The sequence below is a fragment of the Aptenodytes forsteri genome, unplaced genomic scaffold (assembly GCF_000699145.1).
Source record: "Aptenodytes forsteri isolate BGI_AS27 unplaced genomic scaffold, ASM69914v1 Scaffold107, whole genome shotgun sequence".
In the NCBI taxonomy this organism is placed as follows: domain Eukaryota; kingdom Metazoa; phylum Chordata; class Aves; order Sphenisciformes; family Spheniscidae; genus Aptenodytes; species Aptenodytes forsteri.
In genome coordinates this window covers 617,505-640,512 of record NW_008794118.1, presented here as the reverse complement: position 1 = coordinate 640,512, position 23,008 = coordinate 617,505, and the positions used below count along the sequence as shown (strand labels likewise).

The following is a 23,008-nucleotide window of genomic DNA, read 5'->3' as shown; positions in this document are numbered from 1 at the left end:
ATAGATGAATAAGCACTAATTTGTTACTGCAGAGCCCTGTGTTAATAAGCAGGACCGAGTTCTTCTATCAGTCAGCTACATCAGCTCCCAATGAGGTTACCACTGAGAGCCAAATGTGACATGGGAGCCATGAAATTAACTTTAGTTCCCCGTCTGACACTCATTTCAGTAGGTTAGATCTCACCAACAGCACTGTATCCCACAGCATATAAAACATGGCAGTTGAATACCTGCAAGGTTACTGTGTTTGGGGGTATTATTGTATGCTGCTGCCCTCTACAATTAAAGCTATTTTGACTTTGGAAAGGCAGATTTTCGCATGAACTGAGCTAGATTTTGCAGTCTGTGTGACAATCGGGCAACTGCAGTGTCTGATGTAGTAGCATAAGTATATATTTTAGCTAGATCTGTAAAGAACGTAGATTTCCTGTGAATCCAATTCTATCATGAAAAGGATATATGCCATTGCCATTCTCCACTCAGTAGAAAGCCCTGTCCCATCCTGCAGAGGTACTGCCTTGCACCCTCTCTCTGGCAGATCGAAGGGAGATGTCTCTGAAGACACGTCTCCCCCCAGTGCTGGCGAGCACAGCGTGGCCAGGCAGGGCTGGGAGCAGCAGGTCTATGCCCCTCTTCATCCCAAGGTGCTAGCAGGGGTGACCTACCCAGGCACAGAAGTATCTACTCCATGCACATCAACACAACTGCAGATGCGCTGGGGAGAACACAGCCTTTCGTACTTGAATTTTCAGAATCAATTGGCTAGAATTTCTTTCCTCCCATGAAGATGTAGGAAACTCCTACACTGTCAGTCCTACCACAGGCTTGGGTTTATCAATCAATGCCAATCTTAGTATCTTAACCCACAAAGCTTAATACGCACTGTCCAATAGCCCAAACATGCTGTAACACTTGGCACAATGTCAACAGGCACATGGATCGCACTGTGCAATGAAGTGATCCTCTTTACTCTAACTTTGACTTCAGGAACATGAAATGGCATGCAAAGAAACGAACTTCTAAAATCCATCTTCTTCCTGCACTCACCAAATCCTGCAGATGCTCCTGCTCAAACCAAGTAGCACAACACACTTCCAGTGCAACAGACAAACCACTCTGCCTCCATTTCGTACCAAGGACAGGATCTTCCAAGGAAGAAAGGAAATGCGGTTGTTGTGTCAGTTCGATTGCTCTTAAAGGAAATTCCAGTGGGCAATACTCAAAAACCTACATTTCTAAATTAGCCCAGGACAGAAGAGAGAAACTATCTGTGGCCTAATTTGATGTCTGCTGCAGAGAGCCAGTAAGCCCTATGAGATCAGATAGTCTACATAAGAAATACCAGCCTCCTCAAGTTTGCGGTGTTGCAAACAATGAGATGAATAAGAAAATCCTCTTTTGTAGCACATTTCTTTTTAAAGTTCAGTCTTGTTAATGACTGCAAAGTTATTTACATTCTGCTGCTGAATTGTGAGCTGCAGAGGGTAAACACCTAATGGTTGTTCATCCTGTTAATTAAGCACTTTCTACAACAGGAAAAAAAGGAAGAAATGAGACAAAGAAGTTGGTGGGGAGACTGTATAACTCAGGGAAAGGGACTACAACTCAACATTCCTCATCAGGGACTTCCAAGAGATAGTTTTTTCTCAGGAAAATACAGGATGAATATCCTATCAAAAACACAGCTGCTGCTCGCATGCCTGTTACTACTAACAGTGAAGCACTGATGCAAATCCAAATGGCAGTCATTCCTGCCATTAAGAAGATCACTAGCTGAGCTGGAAGAGTCCTTCAAGAAAACCAGGTGCTACCCAAATTGCTCAATGCCTCAGCTGGTGAATAAAACATACTCCAGATCCTCCACAGATGAACATATGGCCTCAAATTATACAGAATTTTGTCTAATCTGTTCTTAAAATATTTTAAGTGATGATGACACATGGATCTTAACTAAAGGTCTCCTATCCATAACACATCTCTTGATGGTAGCAGACATGAACGCAGCTTAAGCAGTAGCAATTGGAAATTCACCACTGATGTGAATGCTGGCAAAAGGCAAGACTGAATAACCTCTAAAAGCCTGCTACAGTTCCATCAAAATTCATAGTTTTCACAAATTTATGTTAGATTGGTTTAAATATTTAAATAAAAGAGGTCCTGCATATTCTAGGACAAAGGGAGAAGCTTGCAAATCCTGGGTACCTGCCCATGGAAGAAGCAATTAACAAAGTATTTAAGCTTGAAATTAAATCCATCTCTACTCAGAGCGCTTAAACGTGTTTAGCTATAGGTTTGTATTTATGGCCTGTGTCAGCAGGATTTAAGTGCAGGCATAAATTCTGCATTGAATAAAGGCAAACTGCTGACCGGTGCTTCTGGAGGCCAACCTCTGTTAGCAAACACTCCACCAGAACACGGTTTGTCTGGGTCAGACCCTGAGCAAGAGTCCAGACGCAAGGAAAACCTTTCAGCATTTATTTTAGCAGACAGAAGACTACAGCTGATAAATAAATTCCTGTAGGAAGTATTTCAGCAAACATTCCAGGATACAGTTCTGTTACAAAGATTAAGTAGGCATAGACTGGGTTTCCAAAGGCAGAGTGCTGCAGTACAAGCAAGTGCTGAATATAAGCGATATACCTAAGAAAGACAGTGAGTTAATTCACAACACGCTAACTGGTTTCCAAGAGCTGAACAGGGGATATCAAACACATCCTACAGAAGCACTGAAAAAACACTCAGGCTAAAAACTGTTCAGAGACAAATCTTGCAGAGTTTCCTGAGTCCTCTTGCAGGCAGCACTTGCAAGAGTTACGGAACTTGCAAATGAATACCAGGAGCTCTCATAGGCTTTAGCTGAAGTGAAGAAGGTATTGGCTTTTAAGTAAAAGGCTGCGTTTATTCTCCCTAGTGAATTTCTAACATTTACATTAAATAAGTGATAAGTAAAGCAAACACAAGAATTTTAAAAGTAATTCACAAGTATTTTTAAATACATACCTACTTTACCCTATTAGTGTTAATAAAAAGTTCTAAAAATATTTTTCATTTGTTTCCTTTCTGACCTGAGAAGTATCTATGCTGAAACTATTTAATTTTGGTTTCTTTTCTCTTTCTACCTTACCTTCTCCTGAATCAGTAAATTTACTCCAATATCCAGGAAAGAACAGACCAGCATACTATAAACACTTCTCACATTCTTGGGAACCTCTAAAGGCTACCTCTGCTTCTGAGTAATATCACCATTGTAGGGTGAGGAGGACATATTCTTTGCTGAAGGATGTTTACTCAGCCAGCTGGGGTTTGTAGAGAAAGAATAAGAACACAAAAACTGCAGTCACAGCTTTTAAATGCCATTCTGCACAAGATCTCAGTTTGGGGAGGTTATGATTAACCCATCTATCCGTCTCACTTTTCCTGGAGTGAAGAACTATGAGGTAACTCTGTTCTCAATCATGAGACACCTAAATGGCTCATCTAGATGATGATGGATCTGATGCATACAAAGGGGTGTAAGGGGAGTGGAATCTCAGTTCTTTTCTCTATAGAGTTTCATAACACTCTTCAGTAAGCGACACAAGTAAAGCTGAAATTCACAGAAATTAGATAAATAACAATGACCACTTCTACATCCAAAAGGGAGAATCCATAGCAATATTTTTTCCAAAGAGTTTATTATTTCAGGGTATCATTCAAAGTGAAGAATGAAATAACATGATATACTCTTCACTACTGACGTAAAGGTGATTCTGAAAGGCACTCTAGACCTTCAGACGTGGTAAGACTGAACACTTGGCTTATACAATATACAAGGCGTCACTTCTCCTTTCCAGTTTCTGTTGTCTATAGAAAGCAAATCAATCATGTCCTGTACTTTGGCTTCCCAAGCCTCTTCTCTTGCTGGCAAGAAGACTGATGGGATACATGAAGTTAAGGGAACTGATGAACTCACTAAATCATTCTTGAATGTTCTTAAAACAGTGGCAATCCCTTTAGCTTTCAACATATTTCCTGTCTTTGTCTAAGAGATCATTTAAGTCAGAGGCACGAGGCACCAAAAATGACTTAAAGAATGATCCGGGCATTTACTGCCTGCTACACATTACACTAACACAAGAAGAGTCCTTGTCCTTGACTGACATACTGGTCTTATGTTGTTTTTTTCAAATTTGTACATGACAAGATTAGTCAGAGATGTTTTTGCTGTCAAAAGATAGTCTTCTGCAGTTCTGTTCTGTGACAGCTGCAATATGTGGCTAACCTTCATCAAGTTGGAACATTTTGGTGTTATGTGAATAATATACCAAATAATACTGTTTCCTCAAATAAACATTCAAGTCCACTTTGTCAAACTGATGAACCATCAGTTCTCTGAATATTTCTTCTTCTTCTTCTTCTTCTTCTTCTTCTTCTTCTTCTTCTTCTTCTTCTTCTTCTTCTTCTTCTTCTTCTTCTTCTTCTTCTTCTTCTTCTTCCAAGTTCGGAGAGAAGTTACACCTAAATGCCACTTGTCCTAATTTTTGTAACACAATGCAGCTGTACAGGTTAAATTTCCATTAAAATTTCCAAAACTTAACAAATAGATCCGGCAACTGCACAAACCCATCGAGTAGGGGCTCCAAGATATGCACCACTCACCCTGCTGCCCCACCAGCGATCAGCAGGAAAGACTGTTTTAAGGGTGCAAATGCAGATAAGTTTCCCCACCTGTCACCCCGAAGTCCAGCCGCTGAGACTGTTAATAACAGCTCAGTTGGTACCACATGAATGGAAGATTTTGTAATGTGGTCATCTGCCTGCTGGGATTGAGTCTGAGAAAAAAACAGCTTCATTTAGCACAGGCCACTGTTCACACATCAGATGGTAACTTTGCTGCATACAAGAATGCATGAATGAATGAATGCTCTTGGAAAATGAAAGGTGACATTTGGACGTTCAGTGCTTTAAAAATCCCTACACTTACATTCAGGTTTGTGGTGTAGGACAGATCTGGAAGTAGCATAACTGCACCATCCTCACCATCTAATACCATAAGGGATACAGATGTTCCAGGTCACCAGAAAGGGAAAAAGCTTCCACAAGGAGCAGCTCTACTTCCTCCATCTAGTCCTAATAAAGATCTTTTCATGACATGCTATGATTTCATTCTAGAAACCTGAAAGTAAAAGCCTGTTTATTAATCTGAGTTGTGCAGGCTCACCGAAAAGCTAGCTTTTTATTGTGCCTTTAAAGAGCACAATACAAATACTCAGCTCTGTATCATTATATCTCCAGGTAGTGTGGCAAGAAAACAGACAAAACCACGTGAGGATAACTGAGCACTGCCTGCAAGCAAAGAAAGATCTGTGGCTATCCATCAAGATACTTGAATGGCTTTCAGAACAGGTAAACAAGGTGCAGTAGATGAGCTTTGATTTTCACAGACCTCGCACTTCATTTTTCATGCATCTCTGATATTTTTAAAAGCTCTTTTTATACACTTACTGAAGTGCCCTTAGAAATTCACCAGGTTTATGCACACTCCCTGGAGAATGATGCTGTGCTTCTAACTGCAGCCACACAGTTGACAAGAGTCAAGACACAGCTGAAAAATATGTGGCATGGCAGGAATGATTATTCATTCACTCCAGTACTGTATCTCAGGAGGTACTTGTCTATGTAAATGTCTTGGAAAAAAAGAACTAAAACTTTTAAAGTTTCATCCTGAAGAGAAAACAGCAAAGAAAGAGCACTGTTTTTAAATTAGAAAAGCAAATAATTCTACTTCTCTCCTTTTCTGTCGCTGATTTAGAGTACAGCGAGTAAGAGAGACTAAGGTTAAGGTTTCTGAGAGGAAATTTCATGCACTCTTTTGATCTAATTCCGTTAAAGTGCTAAGCAATATAGTCATAGGTAAAATACATTTTTTTCTGAGTGCCTTGCATTATGTGTGTTTCTTACAGACGTATGAACTAAACCTGCACATCTGCAACTATCAGTACTAGAAAAATGCAAAGCACTAAAAACCCACTACTGTGATGTTTCACTTCATTTTGAGGATGTGAATGACCTGCGATGGAGAGCAGGAAGGCAGGAATAGGCTGAATGTATATTGGTATTCTTGTGGCTTAGCAGAATGTTATATACAAGGAGAAATCTGCCCTTTTAGACCTGATTCACTGCTACGCTACGGTTGCTTTACATTATTTTGGTAATGTAAAAAAACCTTAAAGGACGCAAAAATTATATTTGCATTCAGCCTATGCTCTGGTTCTCCAATACAGCGATGGTACACTGTACATACAACTGTGCTTTACGTGACTGGCAAGATCCTAAGAGATGACTTTTCCCCATCTTTTCTTAGAAATGCAAACAAATTAACAAATGCAGAGCTAATTTGGTGCCAGAACAGCATAGTGAAGATTGATCCCCAACAGCTGAGCTGTGCCTTTTCTTCTCATTAAGTCTTCAGCACCTTTCTCCTTCCAAAATTAGTCATGAATAAAAGAATTTGAAAAGTATTAATATGAAGACAAATGCCATATACTACAGAGCATTTATGAAAAGCCTATTTGTCTCTTAGACCATGAATTCCCGTGATCCTACGAAAATAATTTCTTTCAAAAGTGGACTGAGAAAACTGACGTGTCTGTGCTGGATCTAACTCATCATGTTTCACAGTGTACTAGCGCTGTCCTCATTTTTTCCTAATATTTTGTGACTGCCATGCAAACAGTGATCACAACTATTAAATCCTTCCTCTCTTCTAAAGAAATGGTCAGGGCCCTTTTGTAATTTGAAACTGAGGACACAACCATTCTACACTTAAGATGAGATGGAGAGGGAGCTTGTGAACATTGCACAGCATGGTTTTAACATTTACTACCATAAAATATACTACAAAGCTACCTTAGGGCACATTTTAATCTTTCCTGTATAATTCAAATTTTTCCTTGTGTGTAAACAGTAATTTACCTTCTAGGATATATGGGCTTATTAAAAACAAACATGAAAAGCAAGAAATTTCTTCTCCGTTGTTTTGGCCCTCCTCCAAAGGAAGAAGGTCTTCTTCCTCATGAGCGACACATTTGTCAGTTTATAAAATACTTAACACATGTAATGTTTGGGAGAAATCAAAACTTGTACCTCCCAGGCTTTTTCGTTGAAAAAAAGAAAGAATGGGAGATTTTTCTACCCTTGTAAAGACAAAACCCATATCTGTGTCATAAGGCAGAAAGGCACTGGCAGTGGGATTTACCTGGGGATACAGACTGAGGTGGAGCCTTTGTGATGAGGCCAGTATTTCTCTGGAGGTTGGACTGAACTGAAGTGGTTCCCCTCGCTAATCCAGCCCTCGTCCAGATTGCTCACTGTGAAGACTGAGGCACTCAGGCCAGATCAAAAGATGAAGTTGTGTATACCATGAGTATATTTACTGGATTCAGTGCAGGGAACAGGGATTTGTGTCCATGGCAGGGCTGATTGCTAATTGTTTGCTAAAACTTAACGTACAAGATCAGATTTTTCTCCAGTAGCTAGGTGCCAAAAGATGCAGCTAATTCCACAGTGGAATTTCAAAATGCCTCAGCAAGATTAAGTGTCTAATCTCCAGCAGGATTTAGGCACTTAACCAGATTATACTCTGTTTAAAAACTTATTGCCTACTTACCTGCATATTTAGCAGCCTAACTAGCTTTAAAAAGCTTTCCTCCAAGGGCCTAGTTTGGAACAAGAACTGCCCGTAGATGTCTAGCTTTTCCCATCGGGATTTTTTTCAGTCCTGTATGTTCACTGCTGGAGATCATCAACCTGCACTAGAAATTTGAATGCTGTTACTCTTCTGTACCTAGAATGAACTAGCACCTACTCTTCAGTATGGGAGTGCAATGGGGAGAAAAAAAAAAAGCACGGTGGGTTCATCAGAAATGCCTTGGAGAGAATAACACTGAATAGTGTGTCTGGTGCAGAGTACTCTTGAATTCCCAGATCACTTAGCTGGTACAAAGAAAAAGTAACTTTAAGATCTACTCCCTACCCAAAACACATAGTACTGCCTCTCCATCCAAAGACAATGATCTCTTTACCAATCCCCTCTTAACAACTTCTCTAGTAAGAATCTTGAACGTATCTTCCCGATTAAGCTGAAATGGAATAATTTCATATTTTGGGGGAAATGTGGAGGTTTATCTCATTCAAAAAGAAAAAGCTGCAGGAAATTTGTCTAGCAATTAGTCCAAAATCAATGTGAGAGTACGCATTCTTTATGCTGAATATAAAGAACTAACAACTGCGGTAACAACTTACAGCCCCAGAAAATAACTAAGGTCCACTTTGGATTTTCATCTTAGGCTACTAGAGATTTGACTTGTAACTTTGTCAACGTTAAGATATAAAAAGTTTCTCCATCCAATCCAATCCCATATAATGTTAAGACATAAAAAGCTTCAGCAGAACAAGAAGATCTACTTTTAAAAAGTCTGCTGTTTCTCTCTGCAGAACTGTCTTTCACAAACCCAGACTCGTTTCTATTTTCCTTCCTGTCCCCCACAAAAATTCTCTCAGTCTGATACTCTTCAATCAGGATTAAAAGGCATTTCTCAGTGTCTCCCTGACAAATGTTCCTACTAATTTTTTTCAGAAGCTGGCAATGATGTTTGTATTTTGCTCAGTGTTTTGTATTGGACTAATTATCATGATAAGAAAACCACTGCAATATTTTGTTGCATACAAACACCATCCTGCAGGGTGCATCAGGTATTTCTGAATAACCAGGTAGGATGATTCAGTAGTGCTGGTTTCCCAAACTCATTCATTCTGTCCCTGTCCACCAGTATTCTACCTGGAAACAGCCCTGACTTTAGGTGGCAACACAGAGCACATTTGCTAGCATTTATATGCTGGAACCGTCATGAATATGTCACAAAACATGGAATTTGTCCATATGCTTGGAATTCAGTCAAATATGCCTAAAAAAAAGAGATAAAAACTTTCAAGCAAGCAAGCAAAGCTGAAAATTTGTTACTTTAAAATAAAAGCACTTCAGGACTTCAGCACTACATTTCAAATATAGTGAACTCCTTCAGACTTGTAGTTTCTTAATGTGAACACAAGATAAGGGTAGCCACAGATTTGTGCTTGGATGTCAATAGTGATCCTGAACTGTGACAAGACATCGAAATCAGCAGTGATCTACACACAGCAGTGCCAGTGGTGTCTTGGCTGCTGAAACGTGTATGTGGATGCAGTGTCTGTGGCTATCAGGCCAGTAAAAAAACCAGGAGTAGAGTTTCTGGCCCTTCTTAGATTCAAGGAACATTTGACCTGATATACTGCATTACCCTTCTCCAGACTAATTCTTCACTACTTGTTCGTGTCCTTAAAGCACTTCTGGTGTTACCTAACACTGTCAGCTAGAGTGAAAAACACAACCTGCCATGAAGGCCAGTGAACCCGACACTTCACTGGAGTAGCCCAGTAAGAACAGCAAGTGACTATGGACTAGCTCCCAGAAAGCTTGAGGCTTCAGCTCCAGCTTGTTCCATCAAGGGGCTGGTACTCAGGAGGCGAAACAGACCACAGGGAAGAAAGGAAAATCTGCATCTTTCACTTCTTGACTATTTTACCTCGGATGACATGAGCAGCCATTAAGGGAGGTGGAATGTATCATATCAGGCTGTCCTCACCTGGGTCAATGCATAAAACAAAGCATCAAATGCGGGGAAGACAGTGAAAAGAGTAATGTGGCAGGCTTTTCTGCCACTCCTGTCACCCTCCGGACACAGAAGAATGTAATAGACATTGCAATTTGGTTCCTCAACCAAGCAAGCTAAATTCCTCCTTCAGATAACGTGGAACATCGCTGGCCAACAGTAATATATCATCTACTAAATTCTGTCCAGGTTTGGAAAGAGAAAGGAAATCCAGAGCCAACTAATGAAACTGTTGTCAGCATTCTCCTTGAGTTCGTGGCCTTTACTGAATCAACTTACAAATCTCTGGATTGCAGGGCTTCTGAAAGGCTCTGTGCCCTTTAGCTGAAGTATGTCTTTCCTTTCTGGTACTATGGGCAGGAGTTCGAATTTCTGGGAATTGCTTCTCAGTTCCTAAAACACGGATGAGTCAAGGAGGAAGAATCAACCTGAGGTGTCTCAGGTGTGAAGAAGTATTTGCATTACATGATCCACTTCCTAGCATCACATGAGCATTTTCACCTAACAAAATTTCTGGTAACATGGAGACCTGGGACAGTGAGAGTGCTCTTGATCTTTCCCGCTCTCTTTTGCTGCTGTCGTTTCTCTGGCCCTTATTAGTTAGTGTTGAATGGGTGCAAGGAAGTGTTTGGTGGCTGGAGGAAGTGAATTGTATATTATATTATTTCCTGCAGTCGAGACCTTCATGAGCCTAGCTTTTGGTTCCTGTATAAAAGCAGCTACTGGGAAAAGCTTTCAGAGCTAACAAACCTGGAAATCTCTGAAAGCTGTTCTTCGCAGGGCGATGGGTTACAATGAAATGGGATTCAAGTACCTTTGAAACAGAAAGTGTCGGTGCCATAGAAGCCATAACCCACTGCAGCAAGTCCCAGTCTTGTTGCCCTCAACTGTCATCAGATTCACGCTGTCACCAAGGTGCACTGAACCTCCTGGTTTGTGACTAACCCATTTGCACATGGTTTTCCACTCAATCCAAACTTACCCCTGCTGGCTCTCAGCTAGCAACCCTGAACAAACCCATGGAGACTAGAGAAATAAGTCATTTTACCCAAAACATGAAGCCTTCACACACCTTCGCATTTAGATGACTCTTACCTCTTTCTGGTGATACTTTATTGCTACCTTTAGCTTTGCCAAATCATGACATTTTTGGGGATCCAGCTCTTCGCTTTGATCATCTCTGTGATTGAGAATGATCTCCAATTCTCGGGAACTCCGTGCTTGATCCAAAAGGTCCTTAGCAAAACGCTTGCACTGCTGTGAAAGCTCTTCATATTCAGCCTTGAACTCATTTTCCACTTTGCTGAGCTCCTTCAGCTCCCAGCCCAGTCGGAAGGCCGTCAAGATGGGGTCCTCACTTGATAAGGCAATCAACGAAGGGCTAGCTAAAGCTTTGTAGATGTTCAGCCTCGACCTGGAATGCCTCAGGCTGTCCACCTCCGAACTGGAGACACATTCCACACAGTTGCATCTGATCTGGTGTGGGCGTGGAATTGTTACCCGTCTTTGGACAAGCAGTTTGATGATTTCATAGTTGTTGGTGTGAGCCGCCAGCATTATTGGGGTGATATCGGGAGTGAATTCTGAAAACTGGGTGTCCATCATCAAGGTTGGAACCTATATAAAGGGATAAACCATAGTCATATTTCATGTGGAACAGCAGAAATCAGATGTCCCTCCTTCATACTTTCGAAGTGATGTCATAACAAAACAGAGTTTTTCTAACACCCTCTGTTCTTTAAATCCTATTGTATCCATGCACATACACACACACAGCTATTCTGGCGAAACCATCTTCCCCCAAATCATGCCTGTCCGCCTCCCGAGCAGGAACCTGTGACCATTCAGTTCCCAGTCTGGTGTAAAAGTCAGTCACATCCCCATCTGAATGCTTTATACGTGAACCTGTTCTGAAATGGGTATTGGTTCATATACCAAAAGGCAGACTTTTGTAGGAAAAAAGGAAGACAAAAGGCCCGGGTAATTACACAAAAAGAAAGGAAAGTCTAGAAAAGAGTGAACACTGAACAGATTTCCATAACTATCATTATTTGCATTATATATCTGCATTAGCAGGCCAAGAACCTGCTTATAGCAGGCCCTACACAAACCAAACCAATCACTGGTCTGCAGTTGAGCAAAGCTCTTCCCCACCTTTTCCCTACTGTTTTCATTTGAAAATAGTTTTCAGTGGAAGGATACATTACATAACTGCCCTCAGAAGAGATTTTTTTTTTTTTTTTAATGGGTTTGAAAAAATTTAAATGTAAAATTAATGAGCCATAGTCCACTACAAATAAGACACTCCAGGGTGTGCATTATTCAGCTACTGTTGCACTTCTCAAAAGATGAGCTTAATGCACACCCTGTTGTGTCTTATTACTATATGCAGAGTGCAAAATTAGACCAAAATGCTCTTACATCCTAAGCACACAGTGTGTTTCCATTTACAGCACAGGCAGCTCTCTTTGTTGTGTGTTAATCATTACTCAAGCATACTGTACTTCATGTGCCCACCACTCTTGCCCCGGCAGTTGGCATCCTGCTGCTCAAGGGGTGATTGCTGGTTTTGGTGAACAGTAGGCCTGCTTCCCCTTGCAAATGTCAAAGGCGTTCCAGAGAAACTATTGTCAAGGAGTCCTAATGACAGGAAACATTACTCAGTCTGTAAAAATCCAAAAGTAAAGCTGCGATAAAGTAGCATGAAGTAACCAGTTAGAAATCCTTCTGTAGGATATACCTAAGACTGGTTGTGAAGACAGCGTACCTCTAACCACTGAATCTGAGTTCCCTGGGAGTTAAGTGCCTCTATAGCACTAAAGAGCTAAAGACTCCTGGGCTGTAGTTGATTGATAAACCTCTACATAACCCAGCCGACAGCAGGACAGAGCCTGTTCACAATACACAACACTCTCCCAAAGATCGGCACCACACTGAGATGCAGGGTCATTTACTGGAGCAGGGCTCACTGCGTGGCTAGAGGTATTTTTGGGAATAATACAAGTCTGCTACCCCAGATGTGGCACATGAGGAGTTAAATCTCTGGCAGCCTACAGATACACAGGTGTAAAGAGGCTTTGCTAACAAAGCTGGTCCCTACAGAGGCAGCCAGGAGGGAGCCTATAAATATGGCTCATGGGGAAGAAGAGAGAATGGTAGTGAGGATTTGCTGTGGGTCGTGGAGGGCTTGGCGTCTCTTAGCAAGGTTGGATAAATGTATTTTAAGATATCTAGTAACAAACAGCTGAAAGCAGCTCTCTTTGTAAGGTCTTTGACTTTCGTTCTTTTCCTTTGCTTAGCTCATTTAGGTACTTTGTTAAATGTCAAGAGAAAGGTGCACATTTTTCTTTTTTCTCTTAGAAGCATTTTTTTTAAGCCCTGATGCTTGGATAACTGCATTTATCTTTCTTCCCCTCCTTTTTAAGTCAGTCACTGGCTGCTATATTCACAGCCTCTGCCTCAAAGCAAGAACGTTTTCCCCCTCCATCACTCCTATTACTGTCAAGTTTAATCTTGTTTTTCTATATGGAAGTTATTGTACTCAGGGCTGCGAAAAGGATTTTCAGCTTTACGCAGATGAGGTATTCATGTTGTTCAGAATATGAAATGGGCGCTTGCCGACAAGGTAGTAATGTTACAGGTGGGGATAGTGCTAATCTTGTCTGCCTCTGTCTACTCCTGAGGTTGTCTAAAATCTGGATCTAGGACTCTCAAAATGGTTGTCCCAAGGTTTGGGATCAACTCAGGGGTATCTATCAAGTGATCTCCCATCCCTTATTCTGGCTGATATCACAAGTCCTCACCCCAAAAATGGAGCGCTACTTTCAGGTCTCAGGCAGCCGCTGTGTGGAAGGCATGTTTTCCTGGGCAGCTTGCAGCACTTCTAATTAAGGGATAAGAAGCGAAATGGTGGTGTGGAGACATAGAGGCTCCCTGGGGTCTGGGAGCAGATCACTGTAAGGCGTCAAATCACAGAAGCTGAAGCTTATTTCTGATTATAGCTGAGCAGCAAAACAAGCCACCAAAACACAGAACAGGAGTAGTGTGAATGATGGCTGCTGTGGCCTCTCTCTTTTCTATGCCTGGCTGATCCAAAGACCATGCATTGGCTAAAAATTATATGTCTTGTGGTGAATATTTTTGTTGTCTTCTTGCACGGTGTCGTGGTGAATATTTTTGTTGTCTTCTTGCACAGTGTTTTCATAGCCTGCATCTTAACAAAGCGTCTTGTTTTAAAGATGGGGCTATGCAAAGCAAGCCTTTGCTCTGAAGGCTGTATTCTATGTATTATCAGTGGAGGGGCAGCAGAGATTACAACAATGCAGTGTAATTGCTGATGTTCCTCCTGCACTATTCTGACAGGTTGAGTTCATGTTTAGATCAGCTTCTTCTATGTCTTGGGTTAACTTACAGTGATGGAAGCAGAAGAGGAATAAATTATTCTACCCCAAGGGTTCTGCTAAGCTCTTCCAAGGTTATTCTCATTAAGTGACCTGAATAACTAATTCTTTTCCATTAACCTCATCACCTGACACAAGCTGTTAAGTTGAGTCCTTCAGAACCTTATTGTCACTACTCGCATAGGAGCATGTGCCTTGTCCGTATTTCCTCCTGGTAATGTGAGCTTAAATAATTAATGCTATCATTAACAACAAGTGATTGAATACTTGTTACCATCTTTCTAGACTTAATCCTCATAAAGGTAGGCTGCTTACTACTGTACCACCGCTTCTCTGAACAATACTGCAGTGAGTGAAAAATCTCCTTTATTTCAAAAGGCAGGGGGAGAAACAAGCTTAAGTCATTAGAGAAGAAAATGGAGGATTAGCTCACATAAAAGCACTGTTCAGTATAGCTAAGCTCTCTGAATGGAAAAACAAGTTGTCTAGTAAATAGTGAACTGCTGGAAAGAAGATCTGTATAGGAAGAGCAGGAATCTCTGCTTATGTTAGTAACTAGTACAGTGTAAGAGGAGCAGAACTACAGAGCGAAAAAAAAAACAACAACCTGGCACTGAAGACCCGATGGCCTTGTTGTAGGTCTTTTAGGAGTTTTACTTTCGACTTAATCTAGCCTGGTATCTGAGTGCCCCTGGAGCATGTCCTCTGGTTTAGTGTTGTGTAAAACCAATCCAGCTCAAGTGCTCTGAGACTGCTCAGCAATGTGAACCAAAGAGCAGTAAATGGGGAGGTTAAGGAGATTACATCTCAAAAGCATGCTCCTCAACCAAACTAAAGACTAATATGAATGCATCTTTTGCCTTTTACGGACTGTGGCAGCTAATATCCAGGTTTAAACACTGGAAGATTTCAAAGCAAGCTAGTGTTTCTACAGCAGGACTGTGGCAGCTAATATCCAGGTTTAAATGCTGGAAGATTTCAAAGCAAGCTATAGTGTTTCTACAGCATCTGTCATCTATCTATGCACATAAAAAAGGACAACTACGTGAAAAAAAGCTGTTCTGCAGCAAAGGAACTTGCCAGTCAAGTGCAAAATCTTGAACTCGGAGGAAAGAGCCTGGCTCTGTCTAATGACTATTTGGGGGTGGTTTTCTGCTACTATCTCTGCGTCCTACACTTTTCTGCCCCTCTATATTGACAGTCCTGATTATGGTCTGGTAACCCTACCAGACACTAGTCTTCCTTCACGTTCAGGTCTCTCCTCAGTGTTCACCTTTACAGGTGCTCACAGCTGCAGTCTCCCCAGATAACTCTTCAGTGCTTTAGACCTGAACTGAAAAGAGAGTGTCTAGAAAGTAAAGCAAAGCCTAACCACAAAATCCTTTACTTTCTTAATTTTGTTAATCTCTAATTGTAAGCTTCTTGGGTGGGAGGCAGTCAACCTACGCATCCCCCTCCCCTGCCACCCCCCCCCCCGCCACTTTTGTTTGAAAATAACTAATACTTTTACCTGTTACAGGTGGAATTGCCACATTATCAAGCCATCTCCATTCCATAAACTAACACCTCACCTGGACTGGTGGAATAAATTGTAAGTATAACCATGTAAATATATTAATCTGCATTATTTTCAGCTTGCATAACTTTCTGATACAACTGTATCTTAGAAAAGATTTTCCAATTGCCAAAACAATGTTTTACTAAACAAAACAAACTCATGCAACCTCATTAGAAAACTTCAAATGAAACACTTATAGAAATGGAAGCTTGGGTAACTTATTGAGTAAGGATTTCCTATTTCTAGATTGTTTTTCTGCATGCAGCCCTATGGGGGAAGTGCATATGCCATCCACAAGCACGGTAACAGGCACAGCCAATTTCTGTCATTCTAAAAAGAAGATTTGGTACTACATCAATTTAGTGCAAGGCTCAGCAGTCAAAGGAGCTTTAGCAGTGACTGTGATTTTGTTCAAAAATATTTTGTTCAAAATCACAGTCCTGTGGTACTTCTAGCTGCAGCTCTATAAATAGAGAATGAGAGACAGAGTCAGTGTTGGTACACTGCCGATCAGCCATGTTACCAGCAAAAGGGTCTTGAAAAAAAATACATGTTGTGACTGGCATGACCAACTGAATCCTGCTCCTTGCCTAAACCCATAAACAAATTCTTTCATTGACAGAACCCCGTGGGCATTTGTTTCCTTATGTGGGACTCTGGAAAAAATGTTACGTGCTTCTATAAATTTAAGCATTCATTTTAGGCAATGCAGTGGTGCTGCTTTCAATAACTGAATATCTTAATCAGAGGTGCCTTGAGAGACATCTTGTATCAGAGTGATGACAGTATCTATATTAATAGGAAGGTTGTTTTTTCTCTAAAGAGCAATTCATTGAATGAAATGATGTAATTTGCTTAATGAAATATAATGATCAACACAAACCGATAACAAAAAAGTAACGTACTTTAAGGGCTTTTGTACTGGTTTTGAGGAAGTTCGTAACTCTGGCATAAAGCACGCGTGGTTGTAGATGTAATTTTGGGCAAGCTCTGCTGTTGTTACTGAAGTATTCCAGTGATTTCAATAAAGCTGTCAGAGAATATCCAGCTGAAGAAAAGGCTCCTTCTGGTCTAAAATCTGCGCAGTGACTTACATGCTTGTAAAGCCAAATAAAGTCTCTGCCCCTCAGACTGATACTGCAAACCAGAGAAAATTAGTACCTTTTAGTGCCTTGTAGCAAGTCAAATGCGGATACAAGGTTACTAAATGGTACATATTAACACTGAAATAGGTATCTTTGAATAAAAAATAGCTTGATATAATGCATTACCACTGAAATAAAGTGAAAAATTAGATTCGTGATACTTGTATAACTAAACTTTTTTCTCTGCAACCAATAAACAAAAGCAAAATACGTTAATCCAGATATATCTGCTTTAGATTCTTCAAGTTTTAATTTGGCTTCTTATCCATGTGTTTAAAAATGGAGGTAGACCCAAGGGATTAGTTTTCAGAGCTAAACTGAAATCTAGTGCATTTGACAGTGGCAGGACTGCATCAGAGCTTGTTTTGTTCAGCCATGTGTTTAGGAAATGCAGCACAGCCAGAAAGATTGTCAAAAGATGTCACCATTTGTGGTTGATGCTACATAATAACTTCTCTTTTGTTGGGGATTAAAAAAGAGGAATCCAGAGAGAAGTCTTCAGAAGGAAAGGATTTTGCAAATATGCATTTAAATGGCCTATGGCAACTTATTCCAGACAGAGCACGCTCTCCTCTAAGCCACCCTCCCTTTCTGATGCGGGTGGAGGAAATAAGATGAGGCACTTGATGAAATGAAGGAAGAGTGCATTCAGTGTGGACTTTATTCTCCAAGTCCCAGAGGGATGCTGTTGAAGAGTTAGCTTGTGTTTGAACCTCTTGTATTTAAATGAAGTGCAGTCTTGAGGTCTGCTTTGCCCTGAATTCCTGTGTCTTGCTCCAGCTAAGAACTACTGAATCCAGCAGGAAGAGGGGCTAGCGAGTGCCTACCGTTGTTTAGAGAAATAACACCAGCGTTGTGCCATGAGCAATTGCACCCTCTCCTGGTTATGTCTTCTCATCTGTGTAAGAATGGTTGAGAAGTTCATTGTAGTCACAACTTAAATGTTATGTCACCTTATCTCTATGATATGACCAACTATCAAATGAATCTTGGTTTTATCATACGCTTATGTAGCCTGGGGCCAGCTGAATAATGACACTCGTCCAGTTAAAACAAACAAGGGACAAAAGTTAGGCACTGTTACAAATCCAGACACTAATGAAGCTGCTAGAGAAAAAGTGGCATAAGTGACGTCAGAACCTGGCTCACAGCATGTTATGCCCAAGCCTTGCCAAAATGCAGAGATTCCCTGGCTGCTTGCTAGATCTGTTTCCCGAGACCCTCTGATACCAACTCAGGTGTTAAGTCTCGTATTGCTGACGTGAGAGTAAATTGAATTGTCTCCTGAAGTTTGGATAGGCAGACTAGTTCATATATGCCTGAAGCTATGTTTTTTCCCCATCTGGAAACACAAAATGCTGTTTGTTCATGTTTTCACCTTTCTTCATCACCATTTTAAGAGTTAGTCTGTGATATAGGAGCAGCTATTTTGGGTAAAAATAAAGACTAAACCCTAACAATTTTTAATGTTGTCTTTAAGTTTGGAAATTAATTTTTTTAAAGAGCTTACTTAATCCAGTCCTGTAAATTTCTTAACTACACTAAAGGCCTTGGAACGTCGCTGCACCTTAGATATTTTTTCATTTTACGGATAAGTTTTCCCCTGACCCCAAGCATGCTGAAACAAAGATAGTTCATGGTTAGCTGGAAATTTGCAGGCTCTGTCTTCAAAGTAATCTTTTGTTTTATTATGGCTAATCTTTTTTGTTTATCTTTATTTAGTATTTTCCAGGATTTATTCTGGGACAGAATTGTCCAGCTTTTTAATTCATTTTATCTGGTCTCCGTATTTTCTATTCTTAGTGGTAACAAGGGCAAGATGTGCTAATATAGGCTAATAATCATGCTATCTATAGCCTTTTATGTCATCTTTGTACATAAAATGTCCCTATTTCCTGTAATTTATTACCGTGTGCGGATGAGAGATGTTTCATTAAGTTTAGGTGAGGTAATATGTTGCTAACAGGGCTCGAAAAGGGAGGGCTTTTTGCTCGGGAGAGGTGGGGTTGTGTTCCTATTCAATCACATTCCTTTAAAAAAAAAAAAAAAGAAAAGAATCAGATTCGATCATAAGACGACAACATCACAGAGAGGAGTGAGTGGCTGCATCTGGTGCCAGCCCAGCGCTGTACGATGTTGCACAAAACACATCTCGATGCTCACAAAGCAGGAGGCTGCGTTTCTCCCCATTTTGACTATTAAGCTGTGCTTTTGGCATTGTTGTTATACTAACCAAGAAGACACTGTGTCTTCTGAAAAGACCCCCAGAGTTTGCGATAGCAAAGAAATGACAATCTAGACAGGTGGCGGGGTCTCACATGAGAATAAAATCTCTGTGGTTGTGATCGTCCTTTATTACCACTTAGGCAGTGACTTCCTTTGTTATTTCTAATGCTAGGTAGTTCAAAACATCTAGCTAATTATATGCTCCTCATGCTTCAGATACTGCCTCTAACTCATCATCTGTCTGCCTGAAGAGTATTTAAGTGGGGCACACAAGCCCTCCTGCACTGCCATGAATTAAGTACCAACGATGCACAAGACCCTGAGCCTCTTGCAGGCTTGAGTGTTTTTCCAACATGTTCTCCCAAGGCAATGACAGAGCACAGACCTTGGATTACAGTCTTCCCTTGCTGTAACAATGCAGAGACGAGCAGGGAGTATATTGTTCTCAGACAATGCCTTTTTGACACACACACACCCCCCCCCCCCCACACCTTGTTGCCACCAAAAGACTGTCCATCACAGGGATAAACGAGCCATAAAGGTGCCGTTCTACTTTGCAAACCCGAGCACAGCGCTATTCAACAGCCAGATAGGGACTAGGGGACTCCTAATAAACCGTCGTGCAGTTCTTTATAGATCCCAGAGCTTTGTTTCGGAGGAGCCTGTAATTTGTTACGTTCAATTTCCCCATACAAAGAAGCTTCCCTTGGAAAATGTGTTGCAACTCTTGCACCAGGCAGACTCTCCTGCATATTTGTATCAGTGACAGAGCTGTGTCAAAAGCCCCTTCTGGGTTTCAGAAGTCATACAGACCAGAGGCAAAAACATGTGTTGTGAGATGTCAGGGGGCTGATGTAAGGAGCAGCTAATGCTGTAATTGGGGCTTATGAGAAAAGGGTGGTGAGTAAATTAGGCACATTCATGGATGCTGGGTAGGTAATGAAATATGTTTTTTTGAAACTTAACACCTTAATCACCAGATCTATAGAGAGACCAAAAGTTTACTTGTGTAGGAACACAAACGGGATTTTTTTTCCCTACAAATAGTTTGTTACAGGCAGTCCACCCAGCTGAATCCCATGCACCCATCACTCCTGACTGAAAATACACTGTACAGTGTGCCGAACACAGGCAAGTGCTAAGATCACTCCCACAAATTAATAAAGAAAATTCCCTGGGAAACATCTCATGTAACAGTGCATTCCTGACTTTTCCACCTGTCTATATGTTAAATTACGACATGTTTGTGCATGCTTTGATGCAGTTCTTGGTCTGACCCCACCAGCTCTCCTAGGAACTAATGACAGACTTTATGTTGGCCCAGGAGAAGGAGCCAGTGACTTATTTGCCGCTGTCAGATGTCTAGTAGCTGCTCGCACTGCAGCCTGCGAGCCCTAGCCCCAGTGCTACTCATTAGGTCTATGCGCTATATCACCCAAGTTCTTTGTTTTGCTTCACACCTCCTTCTCGTAGATTTAAGATTATTTGGGGAGGCAGGCAGTGGGGAGGGAGGAAAGAAATTCCCAGTTAAATGTAATCATTAACTGAAGTGGTCTCTGATTTCTCTGTTGTTTAGTTTAATTAGATGGAATTCATTTCGAAGGCAGCCGCCAATGTCAAAGGCATGTTAACTATAGCGGTGAATTATTACTGCATCAATAAAAATAATGAAAAGCTTGGATGCTAGCAGAGCCATTAGGCTTTGGAGCAGTAACAGCTAGTTTTCTGTTTTCAGACACAATCTTTCTTCCTTATTGTGCCTTTCAAATATTTTCATACTGAGAACTTGTGGCCAGTTTTTCTCAACTGCTTCTATTCTTCAGAACCTGCTCTTGCTCAGAGTGTATCTAACCAGGTTCAGCCTTCCCTCTTCACTTTGGACCTCTCATATTAACATGGAAATGGCTGGTTTGAGTCGTAGCAAAGGGCACAGTATCTGTACTGAGTCATAGCAATCAGCCTGTTACCCTCTCTGTTATAGTGCTCAATAGCAAGAACTCAATGAGAACAGGTCATGCCTATAGACTTCCTTGATACAGATGCCCAGGCTTCAGCAACACCTTCCTGAATTAGCTGAACTTTTTAAGCTCAAGGAAGAAATACTGCTGGTATGCAATGGCTAACACTGCAGAAGGGCTACACAGATCAGCTTGCACTTTGGGCTTGCTTTGATCACTTTGCTGTACTTCACACCTTTGCAACGCTCCACGCTTGCTGGCACCTGCCTTGTCCGTGATGTTCCAGAAAAAGACAGTGCATGCACCCAGAATATTTAATACCACCACATAAGCAAGACTTCTTTGTTCAGCCTGTATGTGAGCAATCTCCCCACATCCATCCTTAGCTTATAGGTTAGGAGCTAGTGTTGCAAGGCTTAGCAATTTTAGCTGAGAAGTTCACAAGTCTCTCCTTCACCTCTAAAAGAAACATAAACTTTTTACTGAAGGAGACAGGATAACACTTCTCACAGCTACAAACCCCAGATCCTCTGGTCTTGCCACCAGGAACCTCTGTGCACTTTGCCTGCAGGTGAGACAGATCCACAGTAACCACTTCAGCCAGGGCATGAGGAACACCAGCTGCTTCCAAAACTCTTCTCTTTCTAATTGCCTACAGAATCTAGCTTTTATGTCATGAGATATCTGACAACTGATCTGCTTCCTTTGACTTGAAAAGTCCTGTCAGTGATAGCACAGGGCTGACAATGCTAGCAATGACCTTGTACATCTATTAAGTATCAGCAAGGCTGCAGAAGTCAAGCGCCGCTGGTGGTAAGAGCTAAACTCTGCACTGGACTCTCCGTACAGGACAGAGAACCCTATGTGAGTAGGAAAATTAAGCTAAACCACATTGTATCAAGAAAGTTACTGGATTTGGGCAAGAATAAAATGGTTTAATGCAACATATAATTTCTGGTTCACAAAAGATTGTCTCTAGGCTGTTGATCTATGATATTTACACAAAGATTAAGGCAGATTTTCACACATCATCAAAAAAGAGGATTTTTGAGGTCAAATTTTAAGTTCGCTAATACTATCAAGTGCAGCAACCTTCCACCAGCAGGTATCTGAGGATTAGCAACTAAGACTGAAAACTTGCCTTTTATTCTCCATAGTTTCCTCTTCACAACCATATCCTTCCAGGGTTTATTTCTGTAAAGCTCCTTCTTTTGGAAGACGTAAGGATAGGTATCTGTTGAGATCTCATTGATTCAGAAGGCCTTTGGACCATTGAAACAAACTGAATCACAGTCATAAATACCGAGATCCCTTTTCTTTTTATTCTCATTATTGAGGAATTGCATTTGTAGTCCCATCTGTGAACCAGATTAATTTGGAGCCATCTGCCATGAGCAAATTGCTAATTTTGGCAGATACCAGAGAGATGCTAGTATCATCCTTATGTAAACATTTGATGTCAGCTCTGATTGTTGTGAAGAAAACAGCTACCCGTAAAGGTGCTTATGGCTACACCATGAACGTGTAGTAATTCACATGACTGATCACAGCTTCTTAAAGAACGGAAGGAGGGCTCAGCGGTCAGCACAGACCGTGTCTGGTGCGCTGCAAACACATCCACTGTAGCAAGGCAAAAAACGATGAGAGATCTGTGCAAACTGAGAGCACTACCCTGCAAGCTGTGATGCATGTTTAGTGGAGAACTGGGACCACTTCACAGAATTCACACAAGAGGCTATTAAGAAAATGCCCCTGACCTCATCTGGAGTCAAAGGGAAAATCTGTACTGATTTCGGTGGGCTTCGAAATGTCTGGAAATAAAACTACTACTAATGATAAATTGAAAGTGAATCAAATATGTAGGAAAATGTGAATTTTCAGACATATATTTCCTGTTCTTTGCTGGTGCAGTTTAGGTGCAGACTCCAGCCTGGCTGAAAACATAACCCACTGTATTGATGTTTGTATAGTAAAAAAAATTTCTGATACAACTTTTAGGAAAAAAAATGCGCCAAAACTCAAAGATTGAATA

At 41.0% G+C, this 23,008-nt stretch overlaps 1 protein-coding gene across 1 annotated transcript in view; it reads right to left on the bottom strand.

Moving 5' to 3' along the window:
* TRPC5 (transient receptor potential cation channel subfamily C member 5) overlaps window positions 1-23,008 on the bottom strand; it is a 63,245-nt gene that overhangs the window by 38,999 nt on the left and 1,238 nt on the right. Inside the window, exon 2 of the mRNA XM_009276500.1 lies at window positions 10,785-11,306. Within this exon, the coding sequence (XP_009274775.1) occupies window positions 10,785-11,306 (522 nt within the window). The remainder of the gene's footprint in view (window positions 1-10,784; window positions 11,307-23,008) is intronic.